The sequence below is a fragment of the Struthio camelus genome, chromosome 8 (assembly GCF_040807025.1).
Source record: "Struthio camelus isolate bStrCam1 chromosome 8, bStrCam1.hap1, whole genome shotgun sequence".
NCBI classification, from domain to species: domain Eukaryota; kingdom Metazoa; phylum Chordata; class Aves; order Struthioniformes; family Struthionidae; genus Struthio; species Struthio camelus.
Window position 1 is genome coordinate 25,763,877 of NC_090949.1, and position 19,972 is coordinate 25,783,848.

At 42.7% G+C, this 19,972-nt stretch overlaps 1 protein-coding gene across 24 annotated transcripts in view; it reads left to right on the forward strand.

Moving 5' to 3' along the window:
- PTPRF (protein tyrosine phosphatase receptor type F) overlaps nt 1–19,972 on the forward strand; it is a 399,448-nt gene that overhangs the window by 190,451 nt on the left and 189,025 nt on the right. For all 24 annotated transcript variants that reach the window (XM_068952831.1, XM_068952832.1, XM_068952839.1 and 21 more), the window contains 2 exons: nt 6,498–6,643; nt 9,396–9,537. In XM_068952831.1, coding sequence (XP_068808932.1) covers nt 6,498–6,643; nt 9,396–9,537 — 288 coding nt within the window. The remainder of the gene's footprint in view (nt 1–6,497; nt 6,644–9,395; nt 9,538–19,972) is intronic.

Sequence of the window (19,972 nt, forward strand, 5' to 3'; positions counted from 1 at the left end):
AACACTTAATTGCAGAGATGTGTTTAATAATTCATTTTTCTCAAACCTCTGTGTGACTGTTTCAGAAAACAGTATCCACAAGAACAGGAGCAGCACTATGATTGTCAGTTTCTGAATTCAAATTTTTGGATGAAATATATTTGATCTATTTAAAAAAAAAAAAAGGGAAGAAAAGAAAGAAAAGAAAAAGCATCAGGATTCAATTTAATGTTCCTGTTTATTTAAAGGAACCATCTAAGGACGTGTCTGTGAAATAAAGCAGGTTAATATTTGTTTGGATATAAGAAAGCTCACAAGCGTACTTATGTTAGTACATGCTACGTTTAAGACATATGAAAATTGTTAGCTATTACAAAATTACTAAGAAGCATCTTTTATGTGACCAGTCTGTGGAGCAAAATACAAGGATCTGAGCTAAATATACCTGACCCAGCATTGCTTTTCAAGGTGATGGCTGATGATCAAGCCAGGTAGTGCAGGTCATATGTTACTGTCAAAGGCCACAGCTCCCATAACGGAGACCGGGCCAAGCTGGAGGGAGGGAAGGAGGCTGCTCCCCTGTGCCTCTGCCTCAAGGGATAGCTTGCAAGGGAAACTTTTCCCCTGAGGAGGGTCGTAGGTGCAGGTCTTTGGTTCGTGAAGAAGCTGTGCAATCTACAAACAATGGCATCTTATGTTGAAATGACTTGTAAAGAAAGAAAAACCTGAAAAAGGGAACTGAAATGTTACCATTCATGGTAGTGCATATTTGAAAATGGCTGCTGAGGTGGCTTGCTCATTTATAGCAGTTGTTTTGCAACAAGCAAATTGTCTAGAATAGCACAGAACAGCAGTGATTTTATATTTAAAATATGAGTAAGAGAGATGAGTCTTCATCATTGGCTGTCTCTTACTCCAAGTTGCCCAGCAGGAAGGCTGTGTAGGTAGCACTCCGCTACACCAGGGTTTCTGCCTTTGAGGCTTCGGGAACCCCTCTCACATCCTTTACATTTTCTTTTGTCTAGCAGGGAGAGTCTTGCTGTCTAGTGTACACCTAACTTGTCTGCCTGTATTCATCTCTCCGGCTTCTGTATTCTCGTTCTTGTGGAGCTCTTCAAATGTAATTTGAAAGAGTGTTTCTTTTGAAGGTTTTATACACCCTAGCCCAGCCTCAGGACATCGCATGAGCCTGCTGGGTTCTTCCCGTGTACTGGAGTAGACTCTTTGTGCCTAAACCTCTGCTAGCCTCTCTTCCACAGTGTAAGACCTTCCATGTGGTTCACTTCTTAGGATTATCCAGAAACCAGTGCTTGCTCAGCAAGTGACTTTTTCAACACTATCAACTATGAACTGAAAAGTCTTTTCCTTCTGAAATGTAGAAGGAAAAAAAAAGAAGTTTTTCAGTGGAGGCCGTGTCTGAGCAAGTTGTTATCTTTCAGCCCCCAGCCAAAGAATAGGGAGATTGTTTCTCTCACTTGTCAGAAAATCCTCTATTTTTCCACAGTCTTCCTGCTCAGAAAACATGAACAGTGTTGTTCCCATAAGCTCTCTATAATAATTTAGTCCTGAGCAAAGACCAAGCATAGACTATTTCAACTAAGGTGAAGGTTCTCCCATTCTCCTGCCTGAAGATTATGAGTAAATAGAAATGACAATAGCAGTCACTTGAACTCCCACTTGCAGTGTAGTAGAAAGCTTGCTACTTGCTTGTACAGTGAGAAGCAGGGAATGCTTCAGAGGACCGAGGACTTGAACATGCTGCAGGGACCCCACCCTTCGAGGAGAAAGGCCAGTGCCGATCTGGAGTTGTTACTCCATGCCATGGAGAAAGCAAAGGCGGGCTGTGACGGGCAGCCAGCTGTCCGACACCTCTCCAGCTGTCACCCAAGACTTGCTCAGCAGGTTCTCTCTCAAGGGGATATTTCATAGATTTGTCTTTGGTATACAATCAGGCTTTTTGTTGAAAGGCTGGGTGGGGAGACACCTTCAGCTATTCATTGTCCTTAGGTCATCAGGGAAAGGGCAGGTTTTCACTTTAAAAGCCACTTCAAATCCTTGTATTTGTAGTTTGTTCAAACAACAGGTAGAGTATACTTCAAACTTGGCATAACCATAATCTTCTGCAGAGATTCTGGTCACAGTGAACTTCAGGAGAGAAGGATAAAAGGAAAATGGCTACGTTACTGTTTAAATATAATATGTTAAGTATTCTCAGTCCATCTTTCTTTTCCTGTGGCTGTGTTTCCAGGACTACCTTAAGAGTGCACACATTCAAAACAGATTGAAAAAGACTGCTTGGACCATTACCTGGTCTTATCTCTGGTTACTAGGGTGGTAACTGCTCCTTCAGAGGTGGCTGTAATGACATGTCCTACAGCAGCCTTCTGTGGTAACAGAATTACAGAGCATTGTTGGAGAGGAGCTGTGGAGGGCATCTAGTCCACCTAACATGCGTTTGCCACAGATGCTAAGAATCCCATCAATAGTCTGTGACGTTTTTGCTAGCTGTTACTCAGATAAGTTTTGAGAATTGCTATAACAGTTACCAGTAGGTATGAAAACATGTATGCCCATGTCCCACTCTGTTGTCCAGGGGCCAGGATTTTAGAATTGCTTAATTAGTGGTTTCCTTCCTTTTAAAACTTTAGGGCGCACAAGTATTTTAAATTGGTTTGAAGAAATCCCCTTTCCTAAACTGTCTGAGAATGTGGTTTATATACAGATATACCTCTGTGACCATTCCCTGTGGATTTAGATGGCTTTCAGAAATCAGTGTTGCTCAGTTAAATGTGCAAGGGGGAAAAATTCATTACAACAATGTAAATTCCAGCTGAACAAGGCAGCAGGTTTTTTTAGGTTTTACTCCCTGTGAATGTTCAGTTTCCTTTTGTTCTGTTTTTAATAGTATTGATTTTTTTTTTAATGTACAAAAGTAAAGTAAGTCTTCAGCATGCAAGCTAGTGAGTAGGTGTACAATGAGAAATATAATTGCATTGTATTCTTCAAGGACAAAGTTTTGGACTCTGCTGTATTTCTCACTTGATAAATTTACGCTATTTTACTAAGATCACAGAGTAAATAACAGAAAATCAAAAGAACAAATCAACTCCTGAAATGCAATACAAGACATCAGCTCAGCACACTGCATTGCAAAACAGTCAATCACACTGCAATCACTAGCCGCGTGAACAGTAAATTAACATTTCACTGGGATAGATGAGAGGTGAATAAACACAGATATATGTAAATATAAACTAAATAGAAATAGGCATGATTATAGATGAGTAAATATGTGAAATCAATGTCAGTTAAGCAAGCACAGTTAATAATTGCTTACTGTTAATGTCAGGACAGTGTGCCAAAGACTGCAGATAGGCAGCCATCATGCCTTGAAAGTCTTCTGGAATTTAAACTGATTTTCTTTGTTCAGTCTTTGGGGGTCCCTTCACCAAGGATGGTGAAATTCAGTGTCGCTGCTTGAGTAGTTTAGTGGACTTGTGTGTGTGTGCGCGATGAATTTCCGTGGTTGGGTCAGGTCTGTTTTTTTTCTTCAGAAGCTTGTTGAGGACAGAGCACGTATATCTGTGCGCGTGTGAAGAGCAGTGACTCCAGTGGATGCACCATCTGCCTTCTGGGAACGATGTGGGGCACGTAGCAGTAATAGAGGTCCAGACCTGCAGCTTAGTGTCACTTAGGCTCTGCAACCGCTTGCGCCTTGGATGCGTGTGGTCATCAGCGTAACTCTGCTGGTGGGCTTCCCAGCACGAGTTCGCAGTTTGTGTTGAGCATTCGATGTTGCATGTTTTGCAGAGCTCTGTTATCTGTCGGCTTCGAAACTCAAGAGATTGTATCCCAGCAGCCCCCTGTATTAAGATTGTCATGAGCTACCTCCGGGGTGGTTGCTTCTCCAGGCAGCAGTGACTGGTCTGCTCTTGTCCTTGATGCCAAAGCGGCTTGTGTTGTCTCGTGGGAACGGAGAAGCATCTCAGGCAGCGCTGTCTTGGTCTCTGGAAGGGGGCAGGGCTTGGCCTTTTGACTTTGTAAAGCTCGCAATTACAGTAAATTGTTTGGTTTAGCTGGTCTTGAATGAGGTATTGAGCTACACTGCACCAGGCTGGCTAGACTGTGGGGGCAGTGGATTTTGGCGTGAGCAGTTAGCATATGCTACAATAGAGGTTGAAGTTGGGTTCAAGGAGGTCCCACAGTTTTAACAGTCTTCAAAGGTTGCTGTCTAAGCGCAAAGTTGCGCTTTGCAGCTTTAGGTGATATACTAGGTTGCAGGGGCCAAAGGAGAGGCCCCGTCTTCCTCTGCCCCACCTCCACCCACGTGCTTCTCCTCCCTTACTTTGAGCCAGATCCTGTCTGGTCCTGCACTGAGCCAGTGCTGCTGCCCAGCCTGCTTTAAAAACAACAGGAAAAAAGCTTTCTGCCAGGTTATGGGCCTGAATCTGCTCTGCAAAGGCTCTGTGAGCGCCAAGCTGCTTCTAGAGGTGTGGGAGCACGTGGCAGAGGCAGGGGAGGGAGAAACGCCTGGGACCGGGGTGCCAGGAGAGCCAGGCCCCCTTCCCTCGCCAGCAGCAGCATGCTTCCAGGCCAGCTCGGCTGCAATGTATGACGGAGCATTTTAATCTCCCATACATCGGGAAAATACATTTAAAGCCTGTTTTGTTTCTTAAAGCAGCACATTCCTAATTCTGCAGCCGTGGTGGCTTAAACCATTCTTGGCACTGTCCCTCGTGGGCTGTGCGGAACGGGCGGTGGTGGCCCAACGCGTTGGTGCCGGAGGGGCAGCAGCTGCACGAGCAGAGGGGAGGCCGGCAGCCGGCCCCAAGGGCCGCGTGTGCAGCGATGCGGGAGCGGGTGCTGGTCCCGCTGCTCTGAGCGCCATTTGGGTGGCTCTGCTCCGAGGAGGAGGCGGCTGCGCAGCTGGGAACCCCCGGGCCCCATCCTGCCCGAGGGCCGTCAGTGGAGCTGCCCTGATAAAGGCAGGGAAAACGCGCTCTTTGCTGCTGCCCGGTTTTCCACAAGCCACGCTCCGCTCGACGGGATTTTGCGTCCATGCTAGAGTAGCTCCTGGGATTTAAGGTTGCTGGAGGTGAGGAGATATACCCTTTTTCCTGGGCATCGTCCTGAGCTGCAGGAACGTGTGCGATAGGTAACTGAAATAAATGATAATAAGCCCACGGGACTGGCTGGGACTTGGGGTCACTGAATCCGAATCCCTGCCAGATCACGGATCTCTGCTGCAGGTTCCTCATGCGCTGAGCAAAAACCACAAACGTTTAAAAACTTCCCGCCCTCTCCCTCAAGGACACACTCGTGGACTTGTCCAGATTCAGAAGACGAGAGACCACCGCCTCGTCCCGCTTTGCTGGGGCCACGTGGTTCGGCGTGTCTCGGGGCTTGCGCAGGTCTCTCCTCTTCCCGTGGGGCGCAGGCGCTTAGGCCTTTCTGCACCCTTTCTGGGAATCTCTGCACCGCTCCTGGGTCAGGTTTGTTTTTCTTCGAAGTGATTCATCCGAACTGTATGCAGTATTTGAAACATGGCCTTATCATGACCTGTACACTGGATGACATCATGGTGGACTTGGTTAACTCCGTGTGCGCGTGTTTGAATGTTTTATTGCTTTATGGGGATAAGAGTTCATCAAACGCTTTTTAGCAGGACAAAGCAGTATTTCAAAACTGCCCTCGGATCAAACGTCACAAAATCCTGTTGGACAGCTGGTGCGCAAGAAAAATGTAAATGTTATTGCCTAACCTAGATACCTAATTATATTCATCCAAGTCTGTCATGTAAATCCAGAAGAGACAACTGTATTTCTGTGAAATTTTTTTTTTTTTTTTACTAAGTTGTTGCATGATTTTTGTCGTTTTTGCTGAGTCTTTCAGGTCTGAATGTCACTTTAGTTTCTTTACTGACTTCCATATTTCAGTGATTAGTTTCTTACCATGCATAGGCCACGCTGTGCGGGTTTCTGGATACTTAAACACTGTAGGATTTTTATGTAGATCCACATCTAAAATTAAGTTAAAGGTTCTTAATTGTGCACTTAAAATTGTATCTGTTAATTTTGGCCAGAATCTTAACAGCTTCCAGGAAAACTAACGCCAACACATGAGATATTCTGTGGATTTGGTGCGTCAGCTGTTCTGTAATTTCCATTGTTAGGACCCTGTTACAGACCTGCAAAAACCCATTTTTAAAAAAAAATAAACCATAAAAATGGTTCCAAATTGTCACGTACCTGAATGAATGCCCAGGGGGCTGGGGGAGCCCTTTGTTGCCCTCATTTACAGAAAAGCCAGATGGACCTTATACATTTCTGGAAAAAAAAGGTACTCGAGCAGAAACTGTGCTTGTCATGTTGCAGTCTGTGCTGAATTTGCGTGGCCAAGGCCATTCAACCTGGATTTGTAGTAGGAACACCAATTATCTTATAATTTAAATTAACACGACACTTTCCTTGCTTGTCTGATGTTGTGTCCTCACGGGGGTGATCTCGTTATTTTTCCAGGCAAGCCAACGTTTATGAAAGCTCCTGAAGATCAGATTGGGATTTCTGGAGGAGTGGCCTCTTTTGTGTGTCAGGCAACAGGAGAGCCCAAACCTCGCATCACATGGATGAAGAAGGGGAAGAAAGTCAGTTCTCAGCGTTTTGAGGTAATTGTATATACAAAAAAAAAATTTTGGAAACGGATCTAATGCTTGCAGTTCTGAGCTACACAGTAATCATCACAGCCCAGGTATCTCTGTGCTGCAAGGCAAAGTCTAGAGCTTTAGATGAGCAAAAGAAAGTTTCCTCTCCTGCAGCAGTGCAATTGGTAGAGCAAGCATTGCCCTTGGTGAGCATGACTCTGGGCGCACCTATGGAGTTCCTTCTTCAGGTGGGAGACTTGGACTTGCACCCAGTGGGATGGCAGAGAAGTTAGATCTAAGTGCAGTTCGCTTCCGCTGCAAAAGCAGATACGGCAGCTCCCTGGCCTGCTACTCCTTGTGAAATTCAAAAACAGGATGCCAAAACCCCATCAGAAAGCTTTGTAAGTAAGGGTTACTGCCATCCTTCCTGGAAGCGCACATGGAAGAGGAATGAAAAAGTCCCGTCAAAGGGTAGTTTGACTTCCTTGTGGACTAAAATCTGAGAAGGAGGAGGGAGGAAGGAAGAGCCCGTATCAAAAATGCTTCTGAAGACCTATCTAATTTGGTTCATATTTTAAATGGCAAATTACTCTCTCCACCTTTTTCCCTGCTCTCCTTTTTGGAGTTGGATTCTTTTCCTCTAAAACCACCTTTGGAAATGTGACCCTTTTACCACCCTGCCATCTTTCTCCTAATCCCCTCTCTTTGATAATTTTGCTTTTCTGACTAGAGCTCAGACGACTTTTCTGCCCAGAATGGATTGATTCAAATCATGAATTTTAATCATGATTTTGTATGTGAGCAGGAAACCTTGATTAAAGTAATCAATTTCAATCTTGTTTTACATTGGTATTTTTCCCTAATAAAGGTTAAATTTCATTGTATAGTAGCCATTTAAACATGCTGATCTGTAAATAAATATAACCTTTATAGTGAATTGAGTACTTGCTCTGGCTGTCCGGAAAGATATGCGGTATTATATGCACTTATGTGAGCAATTTTATACCTTTATTCTATACTTTTATTCACATCAACTTTGACGCACAGCTGGGACATTTTTATTGTTTAGGAGATAGTGAAAAATGCATTTCTTTTGTGCTAGATGATCATTAATTTTACCTCCTAATTAGACTAGTCCCTATCTGGAGAAAAATTGGAATTCAGTTAAAACGAAAAAAGTCAATAAACAAATCTAACTTATACATGCTGAGTTATTATATAATAGAGGTACCCATAGTTAGCAAATTGAACAGTGTTTCTGGTCTCAATTTCCATCAGGTCATTAGTGGTTGTAGCTCCCTTCATCTCACAACAGAGTGTTTATTCAAAGGATAGAAAGGGAAAATGAGCTTTTCTGCTGTTTCATCTCTTAGCTTTTCATTAACTGTCGTTGAACTGAATTAGTTGAACTGATTGAGCTAAAGAAATTTTTCTCTCTGCATCTGACTGTGTCATCTTTTAAAATTTGGTGGTAGACTTTTGCTGTGGAAAGATTATAGTAAGTTTAACATTTTGTCCCTGTTTCAAATTTAATTTCAAATCTAATATTATTTAAAATTATTTTCATTTCCTAAAATTCATTACAGTAGCGTTTGCCTTTCTGTGACCTCTCTGCTATTTCTTGACCCCAAATTAGGGTTTTCTGCAATCCATTTATATTACTTTCAGCAGAAGGGTTATTCCTTCCGGCATGAGGAATACCAGATTTTCAGTGCTCTCAGTTACCTTTTCCGTTTTTCCTGTTTCTCCTTCCTGTGTCCTGTCATTGCAGAGTCTTGTGGTGCACTTTATTTTTATTTCTTCCTGTTTTCACTCCTGTGGCCTTCACACTGTGAGAAGCACCTCTAAACAGGCTTCCGAAAATAGGGTCAAACCTGTGCAGGGAGGTAACGCAGGTCCTCGGCTGGATGCGCGCCCCTGGAACGAAGCACGGTTAGCTTAAGCAGCCAAGTGACAGGAGGGGAGTTGTGCCTTTCCCTCCGGTGTTGTCACCATCTGCAGTTCAGTTAATATTTCCAGCGTTTGCTGTAGTCGCTAAGAGGAGAAGGATGAGTTTGGCATTAACAGTGGCCTGCGGCTGTGCCTTCACAGACTTGCCATTTAGGAAGAGCTTATAGTGATCCAGCAGTAAACTAACAAGTTCCTCTTTCTTCTCTTTAAAAGTTAGAGTAATGCATGTTCCAGCTTAGTGGCATGGAAAGGCAATGATTTATTAAGGACCTTATTTATTATGCTGGGGAAGGAATTGTACTGATATCATTGCTGATCAGAGATTGCAAAGTGCCTGATGCTGAAGGGCATTAAAAACCCTCACCTTCTGCTGAAGTTAGCATGTGCTGAAGGTGCTCAGGGTGTTGCTCTGGTTTTGTTACTATTTTCCTTGTAATCCCGCAGAGGTACATCATTCTGCTCTTCTATCAAGGTGAAAGTTGGCACTAAATTGCTATCGGTGTGATTAGTAAAACCATTAGTGCAAATAGGGCTCAGATGTTTTAAATCATCAGATCCACATCTTTATTACCAGGCTGATAATTTGTCAACCTTAATTGATTCATAAAGAACCTTATTGGATCTTCATTTGTTCTGGCCTCCTCAGAGGACAAGTATGTTCATGACCCTGATTTTTGCATTGCTGGACTTGGAATGCTTGACGAGTTGCGTGGCATTTTACAGCTTACAGGGCTTCTTGTTTTATTTTTAACCCCTGGTTTGCTTTGACTTTCAGTTTTGTTGCAGTAGATATCGACAAAGAACTGTTTTCTTTTCGTTGTTAAAGGTTATTGAGTTTGATGACGGGTCAGGATCAGTTCTGCGGATACAGCCCCTGCGCGTTCACCGAGATGAAGCTATCTATGAGTGCACAGCAACCAATAGCGTTGGGGAGATAAACACGAGTGCCAAATTAACAGTGTTAGAAGGTAAGTGGGAAGTTTTTTCATGTCTTTAGGTGGCAGAAGACATGGTTTTTGGTTTTGATAGCTGCCTGTCTGTGTGGTGATCTTAAATGACGTGGTGATGTTTAGATTGGTTTGGAAAAGTCATGTTCCTCTAGTATGAGTTGCTATGATTTCTTTTAGTGAGAGAAGCTTTTATTTTTCAGATAATCATGAGCAGAAAGGATTGCAGATTCTGAACTTTCCTTAAAAGTGCATTAGTTAAATTGTCCGACTGAGGTGTATTACCTCTACCTTGGAGGCCTAGCTCTGCCTGCTTTGATATAATACCCGCCTTCAGGGTATTATTGTGTCTGGCAGTCAGAAACTTACTCTGTGTTGCTGCACCTTCTGGATTAAATCAGCACAATTCTTTTTGAACAGGTTTTCAGGTTAGTCTTCAGATTTTGAGTTTGATGTGGAGTTCAACTGGTTTTATGTTTCACTGCAGTCACAACTTGTTATTCTGTTTCTGCTTTTTAAGAAAGAATAGATGATTTTGATCCTTGTCTGCTGTATGGTTTGGTTTTATTCTGCTTACTGCGTTCCCCCCGCCAAGTGGTATGTTTTGTGGAAAAACTGTGTGTTAGTTATGAAAGGCTTGTGATCATTTGATAACTTTTTTATATTAGCTTGTCAGAATTATTGTCTGCTTTTAAGGCAATGGTTTTTTTTTCTTTCAGTACATCGATGTGTTGTCATATTTGTTTATATATAGGATTTTGTAAGTGCGCCGAAATGTTACAAATCCAGGGTATTTGGCTGAGTGGATTTTTTTTCCTTGCATTTCCTAAGACAAGCAGGAAAAGGCTTAAACAAATTGCTTGATCTGTATGGATCGATGGAGAAACTTTTGAGTAATGAAAAAACTAGACTGGAAAGCACTTATTGTTGTAACCTTTGGATCATCGAATTCGGGTGAAGTTTTTCTTATGGCCAGCAGTGGCAGCGGAGACAGGTTATCCAGCAGTTACTCTGCCCGCCGTGCCTGAGTGAAGCCATTTGTTCCCCTGCTCCGCCACAGTTTTCTCCAGATAAGTTACTACTTGTACCTAGTTCCCCCTTTCCCTTTTATAATGTGGAGATAATCATATTTTCCTCTCTAGTATGTGGTGATGAATACATTAAATTGCTGTAATTTGCTCAGACGCCGTGGTGATGGGAATGGTAGAAGTCATACAGCACGTGATGTGAACTATGTATCTTGTTTCTGGAAGTTGGGCATCTTAGAGGGGCACCTTGCTCTTTAGCAGTAGTGTTAAGAGATGGATAGCAGATGCTGTAGACCTGAAAATTATTAGATAAGAGAAACAAGTCCTTTTCCTGACACTTCTTGCCTTTCCAGCTGGGTCTGTGGGTACATAAAGCTCAGTGGAGCTCTTTCAGCAGTTTACTTGCGGATCTGCATTTAAATGGCTCTTACAACTGGATTTTTGTGGTGCTGGATATTTGAATACCCAACTGCTGCAGGCACGTTCCTGTTTCCTTTGGCTGCAGTTGCCTTTATATATCTTACAGATGTATGCACGTGCACGCACATGCTAATTTTTTATTTGCTCTGTGTTAATGTTCAAAGGCCCATAGAGACCTGCATTTTATAAAGGAGCACAAGGGTATTTCTCAGCTCTGTGGCGCTCCCGCTGAGTTCCTGATGAGGTAAAACTTGCAGACCAGCGCATAAATAGGGAACATTAGGAAACACCGGAGAAAGGAAAAGATATGTTTGCATGGCTTATGCGCCACAGAAGCAAAAGTCACTATCACACAGGCACCAGGCATGCTTTTCCATTTGGAAACCTCCTTTAATCATGAATAATGCTAATTTAACATGATCCTGTAAGTCCAAAAACAATCTGCAGGTTGAGAGCTGCGTTTTCCTCTCTAACTGAAAAGCATCGAACCCTTGCTGGGCGCGCTCATAATGATAAAATTAAGAAACGTTTGCTGTATGACAATTCGTATGTGCTCATGTATATACAGTTGTGAGCTTGCTTACACATATGGAGGAAGAGGTGCATGTGCCTCTCATGCTGGCTTACCTGGTGAAGCAGGTGAGCTCTGCTATGATGCATCTGTATTAATATGTTCTTTTTAATCTCTTTTTTTTTAGACTTTCTGTGAATGAGTCCTTATTTTTCAGCCATGCCATCCGATTGCTCTGTGTTGTCCGCCGCCTTTCATTGTATCAAATGGCAGCTGTGGCCATAGATTATACCGTTTCTGCGTTTGGGGAGCATGAATCCTTTATGTGACTAGTATTCCTTTCCTTGGCCGGGCATTGGCAAAGTGGATGTTGCAAGTCTGTGGCCTGGTTGTGGTTGTGTCCAAATGGTCTCGACAGACTCCCAAAGACTAGTGTTTGTGTCCCGCCTCTGTGCTACTCCATGACTTTTCCTAACGTGAAATTTTAGAGGTATTTGGAAATGACACTTTTCACATGAAAGGATGATAACCTCAAGGCAGTCAATTGGGATTGGGTTTTCCCTCTGCTTCTGGGGTTAAAATAATTTCTGCAATTGCTCTCAGGTGGCAGTTTGAATGGTGCAGACATTCTGCACTTCCTTTCAAGAATTTGACTAATGTGGTGGTCCCTGGTGCATGGCAAAGCCCCATTACAGACATCCTCGTGGTTACGTGCTGCTAAATACACAGCACACGTTGATTTTTACATTAAAAATCTTTTATAACAATAAGTTTTAATGCTTCTTCACAATTTGCTTTGTAGAACATAGGCCTTAATGTCAAATCCAGAGGTCACAGTCAGGGTTTAGTGGGCTGTTATAAGATGTCTTTGTAGCTACCTAATCTAGAGCTTTATTTTATTTAGATTTCTGCTATATTTTATGGATCAGAGGCAGATAATCCTTTCTAATTGCCAACTTATTCCATTCTGAGTATTAGGAGAGAAGCATGAGTCCAGTCTCCTGGAGGAACTGGGGATTCTCACATAAGTGAATCTCTTTTAACAGTTCAGTTCCCTACCATCTCTTTCATTCTCTGCTCCCGTGTTTCTCATTTTTTCCTTCTAACTACAAATCCTGTTGTGACCAAACTACGTATACTTAGTGGAGCTGGAAATTATTTCTCCCGTTGATAGCGGGAGAAGTAGATGTGCATATACCTCCTCTTCTCATTTCTCCTGGGTAGCTGATAAGCTGAATTATGTATGAGTCATATTGAACATTTCTATCTTTTTTCCAATTATGACCTGGAGCAGCACAGAAGTACATTCCTGCCTGCCTGGCAGAAGAGGAAAGCAATGCTAAGAGGGGAGGGCTAGAATCAATAAGCTGACACACATTCCCAAGGAAAGCCTCGGGGACAGTTAGTAGCACTAACAAATTAATAAATATATTATTCAGCTGTAATGTTCAGAATTACAGAGCTTGTTAAATGGGGAGATTATATGAAATGCGAGCAGGAAGCATGCAAGCGCGCGGAAGGACGTGGCAGCAGGCTGGGTGCAGGGGGTCCTCCGCATAGCGTCCTTCCACACGGTCCCTGCGTGTTCAGCCCTGCGGCTGTGTTAGGACAGGTGACGACGACTGCGTCTGTCTCTAGTCGCTTGTGTGCCAAAGTCTGTGTCCTGCCCGTGTTCCTGGCAGACGCCACCCACCAGGAAGAAAGAGAAAAGCAATGCCAAGTCTTCCGAGGGGCTAATCCTTCCTGCAGGGAAGGGAGCAGGCTCAGATATGGGGTGTTTTGTCTGGCCCTTCTCCAGGACTTTACAACTTGGATGTTCAGTTACAGTTTTGATTTGCAGTACTGGGACAGGTTCTTCAATGTGCTGTAAGCAGCCCTTTTTACTCCCCTGCAACCCAGAGCATGCAGTCCTATCTAAGTGGCACTGAATAAATTTAGAGTGTCGTTTTCCTTTGTTTTTAAGTAGGTTAAGTGAAAATGAAAATATCTCCAATTTCCATTTCCAGCACAGGCCTGCACGAATCCCTTATGCCCCGTAGCTAAGCCTCCTAATCATACGGCACGTAGTTATCTGCCTGGAGAGCGTGGCCAGGCTCTGCTGGAGACGAGCTCCCAGTGAAGAGGACAGCCAGGAGAGCTGTTGTGGGGCTGCCTGCATGGTGGCCTTCAGTCTCAAGGTAACCCGTCAAGTTAACTTTTACCAGTTGGCGTTACGCTGTCAGAAGTCAAGGAAGTTTTGGTGCGTTTCAGCAGGGTCCCGGAAAGTTCCTGAGTGCAGCAGGTGTCCCTGGGTGGGGAGCACCTCCGTCTTATCGTCATTTGCTGATTACTGAACCATGTCATGAGTTTAATTTCTTTCACCATCTGGCGGGTGCATTCCAGTTCCTGGAGTTACCCTGTTTGAAATGCTGTAAATGGTAAACATTTGACTGTTACAAATGATTTCTGCAGAGAGCTAGATCTCTGAAGGCCTGAAACAATATGTCCTTTTTGTAAACACTCTTCTAAAAGTGATTTTGTCATTGCAACGGTAAACAGAAGTTAGCTCTGTTTAATCCGTGTTTATGCTTGGTTAGTTACAAAAGGATCAGTAGGATCATTGTACTTCTGCTTATGTTTGTCTTCATTGCTTTCGCATCTTTTTGTTGGGAAGAATTTTTAGCAATGTGTTATAAAATCAAGTAATTAAGAGAGGGAGATTGGATCCAGGTAGGTATATTCATTCTGATTGTGTGAATGAACTCAGCCTCCCCAATGTACCCTGCTGCTTGTGGGATTGGAAGTACTCTGTTCGTGTCTCTGGTCGGGAGAGGACAACTCTTTCCTCTACGTGCTTCATGGTTATTGCCTGTTCCGGCTTCATTTGATTTCTCCCTGGGAAGACTGCTGTGATAGCAGAGATGCTACTCTGTTCTTCACTCTCCACGCAAGTGACTGACGTGGGACTTTCTGTCTGTATGAAATAGGCAGTTAAAGGTCCTCTGTAACTATTGTATTTCCAATGCAGTGCCGTGAGCCTCTGCATACTTCACTGCTTAGGGAAATATCCTAAAGTACAATGACGCTCAGAGAAACAAAGAAACCTGGGAGCGTTTGCTTTGTGCTAGATGACGGCATGTCCCATGCCTGTTAGAACAGAAAGCATTAAGCCAGCTATCCGTGGTGGCCTTATGGAGATTTTTGGAGTGTCACACAGAAGAGTGTAAATCCCAGCTCATGTGGAAGACGTTGCTATTAAGGTGTAAGGTGCGTTCACAAGGAAAGTGCGTATTACACTGCTCAACAGCAGGCTGCCTAGTATTGCTCTGGTAAGTCAGTTGTCATCCTGCCAAGAAACCTATCCATTTCTCAGGTACTAAACAGTGGCTAGAAATCTTCTAGAAAGTTCAGGGGGATATAGGTTTTCTCTTGGTGTCATGACACTCGGAAGATTAAGCAAAAGTGACGATCTGTTCGAATTAGACCCGGAGAAGTTACAGAAACTGTTTTTCTTGTATCACCATTATGTTCCGTGCTGCTCTGTGTTTCAGCTATTTAGTCTTTGGTATCTCTAGAGCACCCATCTTCTCAATCTAGCTATGATTCACTACATTCTCTTTATTTTTATGTATTTATTTTTTTAAGATTAGATTAAATGAGAACAGTTGTGTTACTCTGATAGTTTATTTTATATAATATTTAACAAGAATGGTTTTATTGGCTGTGAATGAGAGACAATTAAGAAGTGATTTTCTCAGCTGAAGAAAAGTTTTGTGTTGTTGATCTCTCCTCCAAACAAGACAGTCAGCAGATTTGTAGAATTTATCAGACCCAAATGCCATAATTTCCATTTCTTATCTCTGTTTAAATGATTAACTAATGACACATAACCATATAGTGTATCCATGATAGCAAGTTCCATCAGCAGATTGCCATGCACTAAGGTTAACATCCAGGTTCATTCCGCAGGTTTATGAAGCAAGAAATACAACCTTTGAAAAGCTTTATATGAAATATCACATAATTAATACCAAGATGAACCCTCTGGAATTGTGCCCTCCCATAAAAACCTTATGTCTGAAAAGGTGCTGACCTCTTAATCTTGAGAACGTTGTTCTTGTGCAGCAAGGGGCTGTTTATGCGTATTGCCTCTCAAATCAGGTCCTGTGAGATCCCATCTCTAACAGGATGGGATGTTGTCATATTCTTATCAGCAAGTTAATGGCATCCGTGATATTGCAATACCCAAAAGCAGCACCTGTGATTCAGGACCACTTCCCAGACAGAAACGAGTGAGTTTTAAGTGGTAAACAAACAAGAAAGAAGTAGAATCTTTTAATGTGACTGCAGAATTATACCAAAGCTCTAACTGGGATGGATATTGCAAGTACTCAGTAGTTGGAAGCAGTAAGCGTGCAGTTGTCTCCTAAAAAGGGACTTCTAAGAGCTCTGTTCCGCACAATTGATGTACTCCAAATTTATTCAACAGTTTATAAGCGCTGACTTTGGTGCAGGAAGTCACGTTCAGCTCAAACTCTGGTTATCTCTGTGAAACAAATTCAAGTAAGAGGGTACATTACCTTATTATGCAGCGCCTTGGACAAATGTGCTGCTTCACTTTGGAGGAACTTGCACCTGGGAACATAAGGATTTTTGTACTTGTTAAGATGTGAGGTCTTTCTTGCTGTGACTGCCTTTGTTCCATTATGAACGTTCTCTTTTAGTACTTTTTAATCTTCATAAACTACTGATGTTGATATCATCTTTAGGAAGTGAAGTCTGAAGGCCAAGATATATATAATAGAAGAATGAAAAATGAATCCCTTAATTAGTTTTAAATATTCTGCTTTCTGGTTTCATCAAAAGTGACGTTATCCACGCGTTATGGGAAAGCTCAATTATACTTAACGAAAGTACTATCTCCATCATTAATAATTTTGTATTCTTTTATTGTATATCACTTCTAAAGGCAGTAGTCAATACCTTTTCAGTCCTCTTCCCTGTGGGACGTTTCTCCTATGACTATTTGCTTGTTACTTTTCTTCCAAGCACCTATGAATATGTTTGGTGCCAAATCCTTTTGGGCTATTGTAATTCAATTGAATCATTATTGCATGTAAGGATATTCTGTTGATTATAACAGACAGTGCAGTATTTCAGTACATGGATATGTTTAGTAGTTCAAGTTAAATTTATTCAGTAACTGCTGTCTTGAACCCATTGGTGAGAAATTTTGCCTGCCGTCGTGTTGGCCGTTCATCAGTCTGTGTTGACCCCTCTAAAGTTCCTGATATACCCTGATCTTCCCAACAATAACAACAAAATGTTGTCGCCTGTAAAAGTTGCCCCCTCTCTACTTGCTCCGTTTCCTAAATGCCTCGTGAGGATATTCAGAAACGCAAATACTCATTCAGAGCCTTGTGGTAACCTACTGATAACTTCTCTCTGCTATGAGAATTGATAATTGAGCTCTGGGCCTTATTTTCTCTCTTTTCCTGGGCTCAGGATGTGGAGACAGGTTGCTTCTCACTCTGTGATACCTTCCAGCTTCCTGGGAGATTGTTACGGAAACTATGTGAGACTCTTCTTCTACTGCTACTCTTCTATCAGGCTGTTCAGTGAAGTCTAATACATAAATGAGGCACAAGCAGATGAGTTTATCTCCCTGGCAGAGAGGGGCTTACGCCGAGTGGGCTCCTGCCATGGCTGGGAGGCTGCGCTGTGGGTTGCTCTCTCCCAGCTGAGACCAGAGATGGTTGGATGGCTGCTACTGCGCCGGTGGTCTAAGTTGAAATTAGACAGGTTAGATTAATTCGTCCATGGTTTAAACTAATCTGTTTTGACTTTTTGTTGGAACCGAGTATCAGTCCCAGCTGGGAGGCAGCAACCGGCAGCACTGCCTTCCAGGTCCCATTCACAGGGCAGGGAGTCTGGCGATCCTGGCTGCCCTGGCCGCAGAGATGTTTGAAAGCTTAGATGGGGCACTGTTACCTGGGTTTGGGATTTTGGTGGCGTGGGTAGGCAGTAAAGTAGCCTCGGTCTCGGCCAAGGTTTCTGGATGTGTAGTAGCTGATGTTCTAATCTGTACCAGCAAGTGGCCACATGAGCCTGCCTTCCACTAACATCCACCCAACATCGCTTTTATAGGCAGTCCATCGATCGCAGTTTCAGTTTTCCTGGTCTTAGCGGTCTTATTCTGCACCTTTTCCTATTTTTTTTTGTTTTGTTTTTCGGTTTTTTTTGGACACATACAACCGAGACTGCGCACACAGGGAGCTTCACAAGTGGCTTTCTAACAGCATAGGTGGATCCATGTATTTTTGGAGCTATGCCACCAGATGTATGCCATGATCAGAGTTGCTTTTGTCATTCTGCTTGTCGCTGGCTAGCCTAGCCTCTCTGCTAGCTTTCTCTAACGCCCCCATGTTTGTCTTGTCTCCTCATGTTTCCAAGCAATGCACACGAGGCTTATAGGAAAAATTCTTAGTATTTCTTATGCTCATTCCTATTATTCCTTTCACTTAAGGTCATTTGGCTCTTCTTGCATGACTTTTTGACTGTCTTCTTTATTTACAGCATCTCCACAGCATTGTCAATTTAATATCCACGTTTTGTGCAGAGGTTGTTAATGCATCTAGTCATTTCAAAACTGATATTTGAGGAACTTGTTGATAGAGAGTATTGTTGCACTACTGAAAAAAATTCATGAGCAAGAGAATGGAGTTGATTGGGTGATAGTGAGCCCTGATTTAACTCTCCAGATGTTTATCTGATAATAACTAGGCTGAGGCTGGATTCAGATAGTAACTCTCAGATAGTAAATCTGAGTTTGGAAGACTGGCAGCTAGAAGAAAATACTTTTATTAATGAATTGTGTATCCATGGATCTAGAAATCATTCATAGGAGGAAAAAAGGCATGAAAACCCACAATTATAAGTTAATCACTTTTTTTAGTTTAAAATGCACTTTAATGGAAATCTTTTTAATTCAACTGGAACAGATAGGCAAGAATTTAGTTCCTCTAGATGATTTGAGCAGCTGTAACTATAAACCTTGTCAAAATCAAAATGTATATTTCTCATCAGATTTAAAGTCTACTGTTGCCTATCAGAAGCTAAAATAATAGCTCTTCATTACGATGTTTCAGAAGACCTTTCTTACTGCTGTCTCTCTTTCAAGATAACTCATTGTGAGAGTGCCTGTGGAGAAGTGTAGCAACCTGTTATTGACAGATGTGCTCTTTGTAGCTTGTATGTCAATCCTGCTGATATCTCCTACTGACTAATAAGGTTAGCTGCTGGTATATATTTGTGGAGTCTTTGAAGTCTGTTAGGTTGTGGAATAGCCTTCTGAAGCAGTAGTTTAGAAGCCCATTGTCTGAACTATTGGAAATTAATGGGAAGCACTGCTTGATAATGTCATATGGATTAAGTCCCCTTTGGTCCCAGGGAAAAAGGGAAGGGCAAGAACAAGGTGTCCTTAACTACTTGGCAAAATTATCGTCTCTATATGCTTATAACAGAGAAACTCTTCTCTGCTCAAGATCTAGTGACCTGTTGTCATTTACTTGGTGTGTCACAACTTACATGAGCACTTAAGAAGACTTAGCACCACAGTGATCTTCTGTAACTTCTGCAGAAATGGGAAAATATATATCTACCTAATGGAACTTAAGAGTAAGTTCTTAAATGGAAAATGGAGCATGGAGAGTACAGTGTGATAACGATGACCACGGGGAATAGAGTGCTTACAGCTAAAAAAGCCTAAATCTCTGCATGCAGGAAAGTTCTTATGCAGTCACCTTGAGCTTAAATTCTACACCTTATCTTCTTCCTCTCACTAAAAATCACAGCCCCAATTAAATCATTCTTGGAGAAATCAATATTTTAAATGTAAAGCCAGAAAAATATGAGATGGGAATCTCAACACATGCTAATGAATCTATAGCAGCAACAGCTGTTCAGGAGTCAGGATCTCCATGCAGGGAATACTAGTATCCTTCATGTGTCACTTCACAGAATGGTTGAGCTTGGAAGGGACCTCTGGAGATCATCTAGTCCAACCCCCTCCTCAAGCAGGGTCACCTAGAGCACAGTACCCAGGATTGTGCCCAGACAGCTTTTGAATATCTCCAGGGAAGGAGATTCCACAACCTCTCTGGGCAACCTGTTCCAGTGCTCAGTCACCCTCACAGGAAATAATTTTTCCTCATGTTCAGATGGAACTTCCTGTGGTTCAGTTTGTGCCTGTTGCCTCTCGTCCTATCACGGGGCTCCACGGAGAAGAGTCTGGCCTCATCCTCTTGACACCTTCCCTTCAGATACTTATACACATTGATCAGATCCCCCCTCAGTCTTCTCTTCTCCAGGCTGAACAGGCCCAGCTCTCGCAGCCTTTCCTCATAGGAGAGATGCTCCAGTCCCTTAATCGTCTTAGTAGCTGAACTTGCTCCAGTAGCGCCATGTCTCTCTTGTACTGGGGAGCCAAGAACTGGACACAGGACTCCAGGTGTGGCCT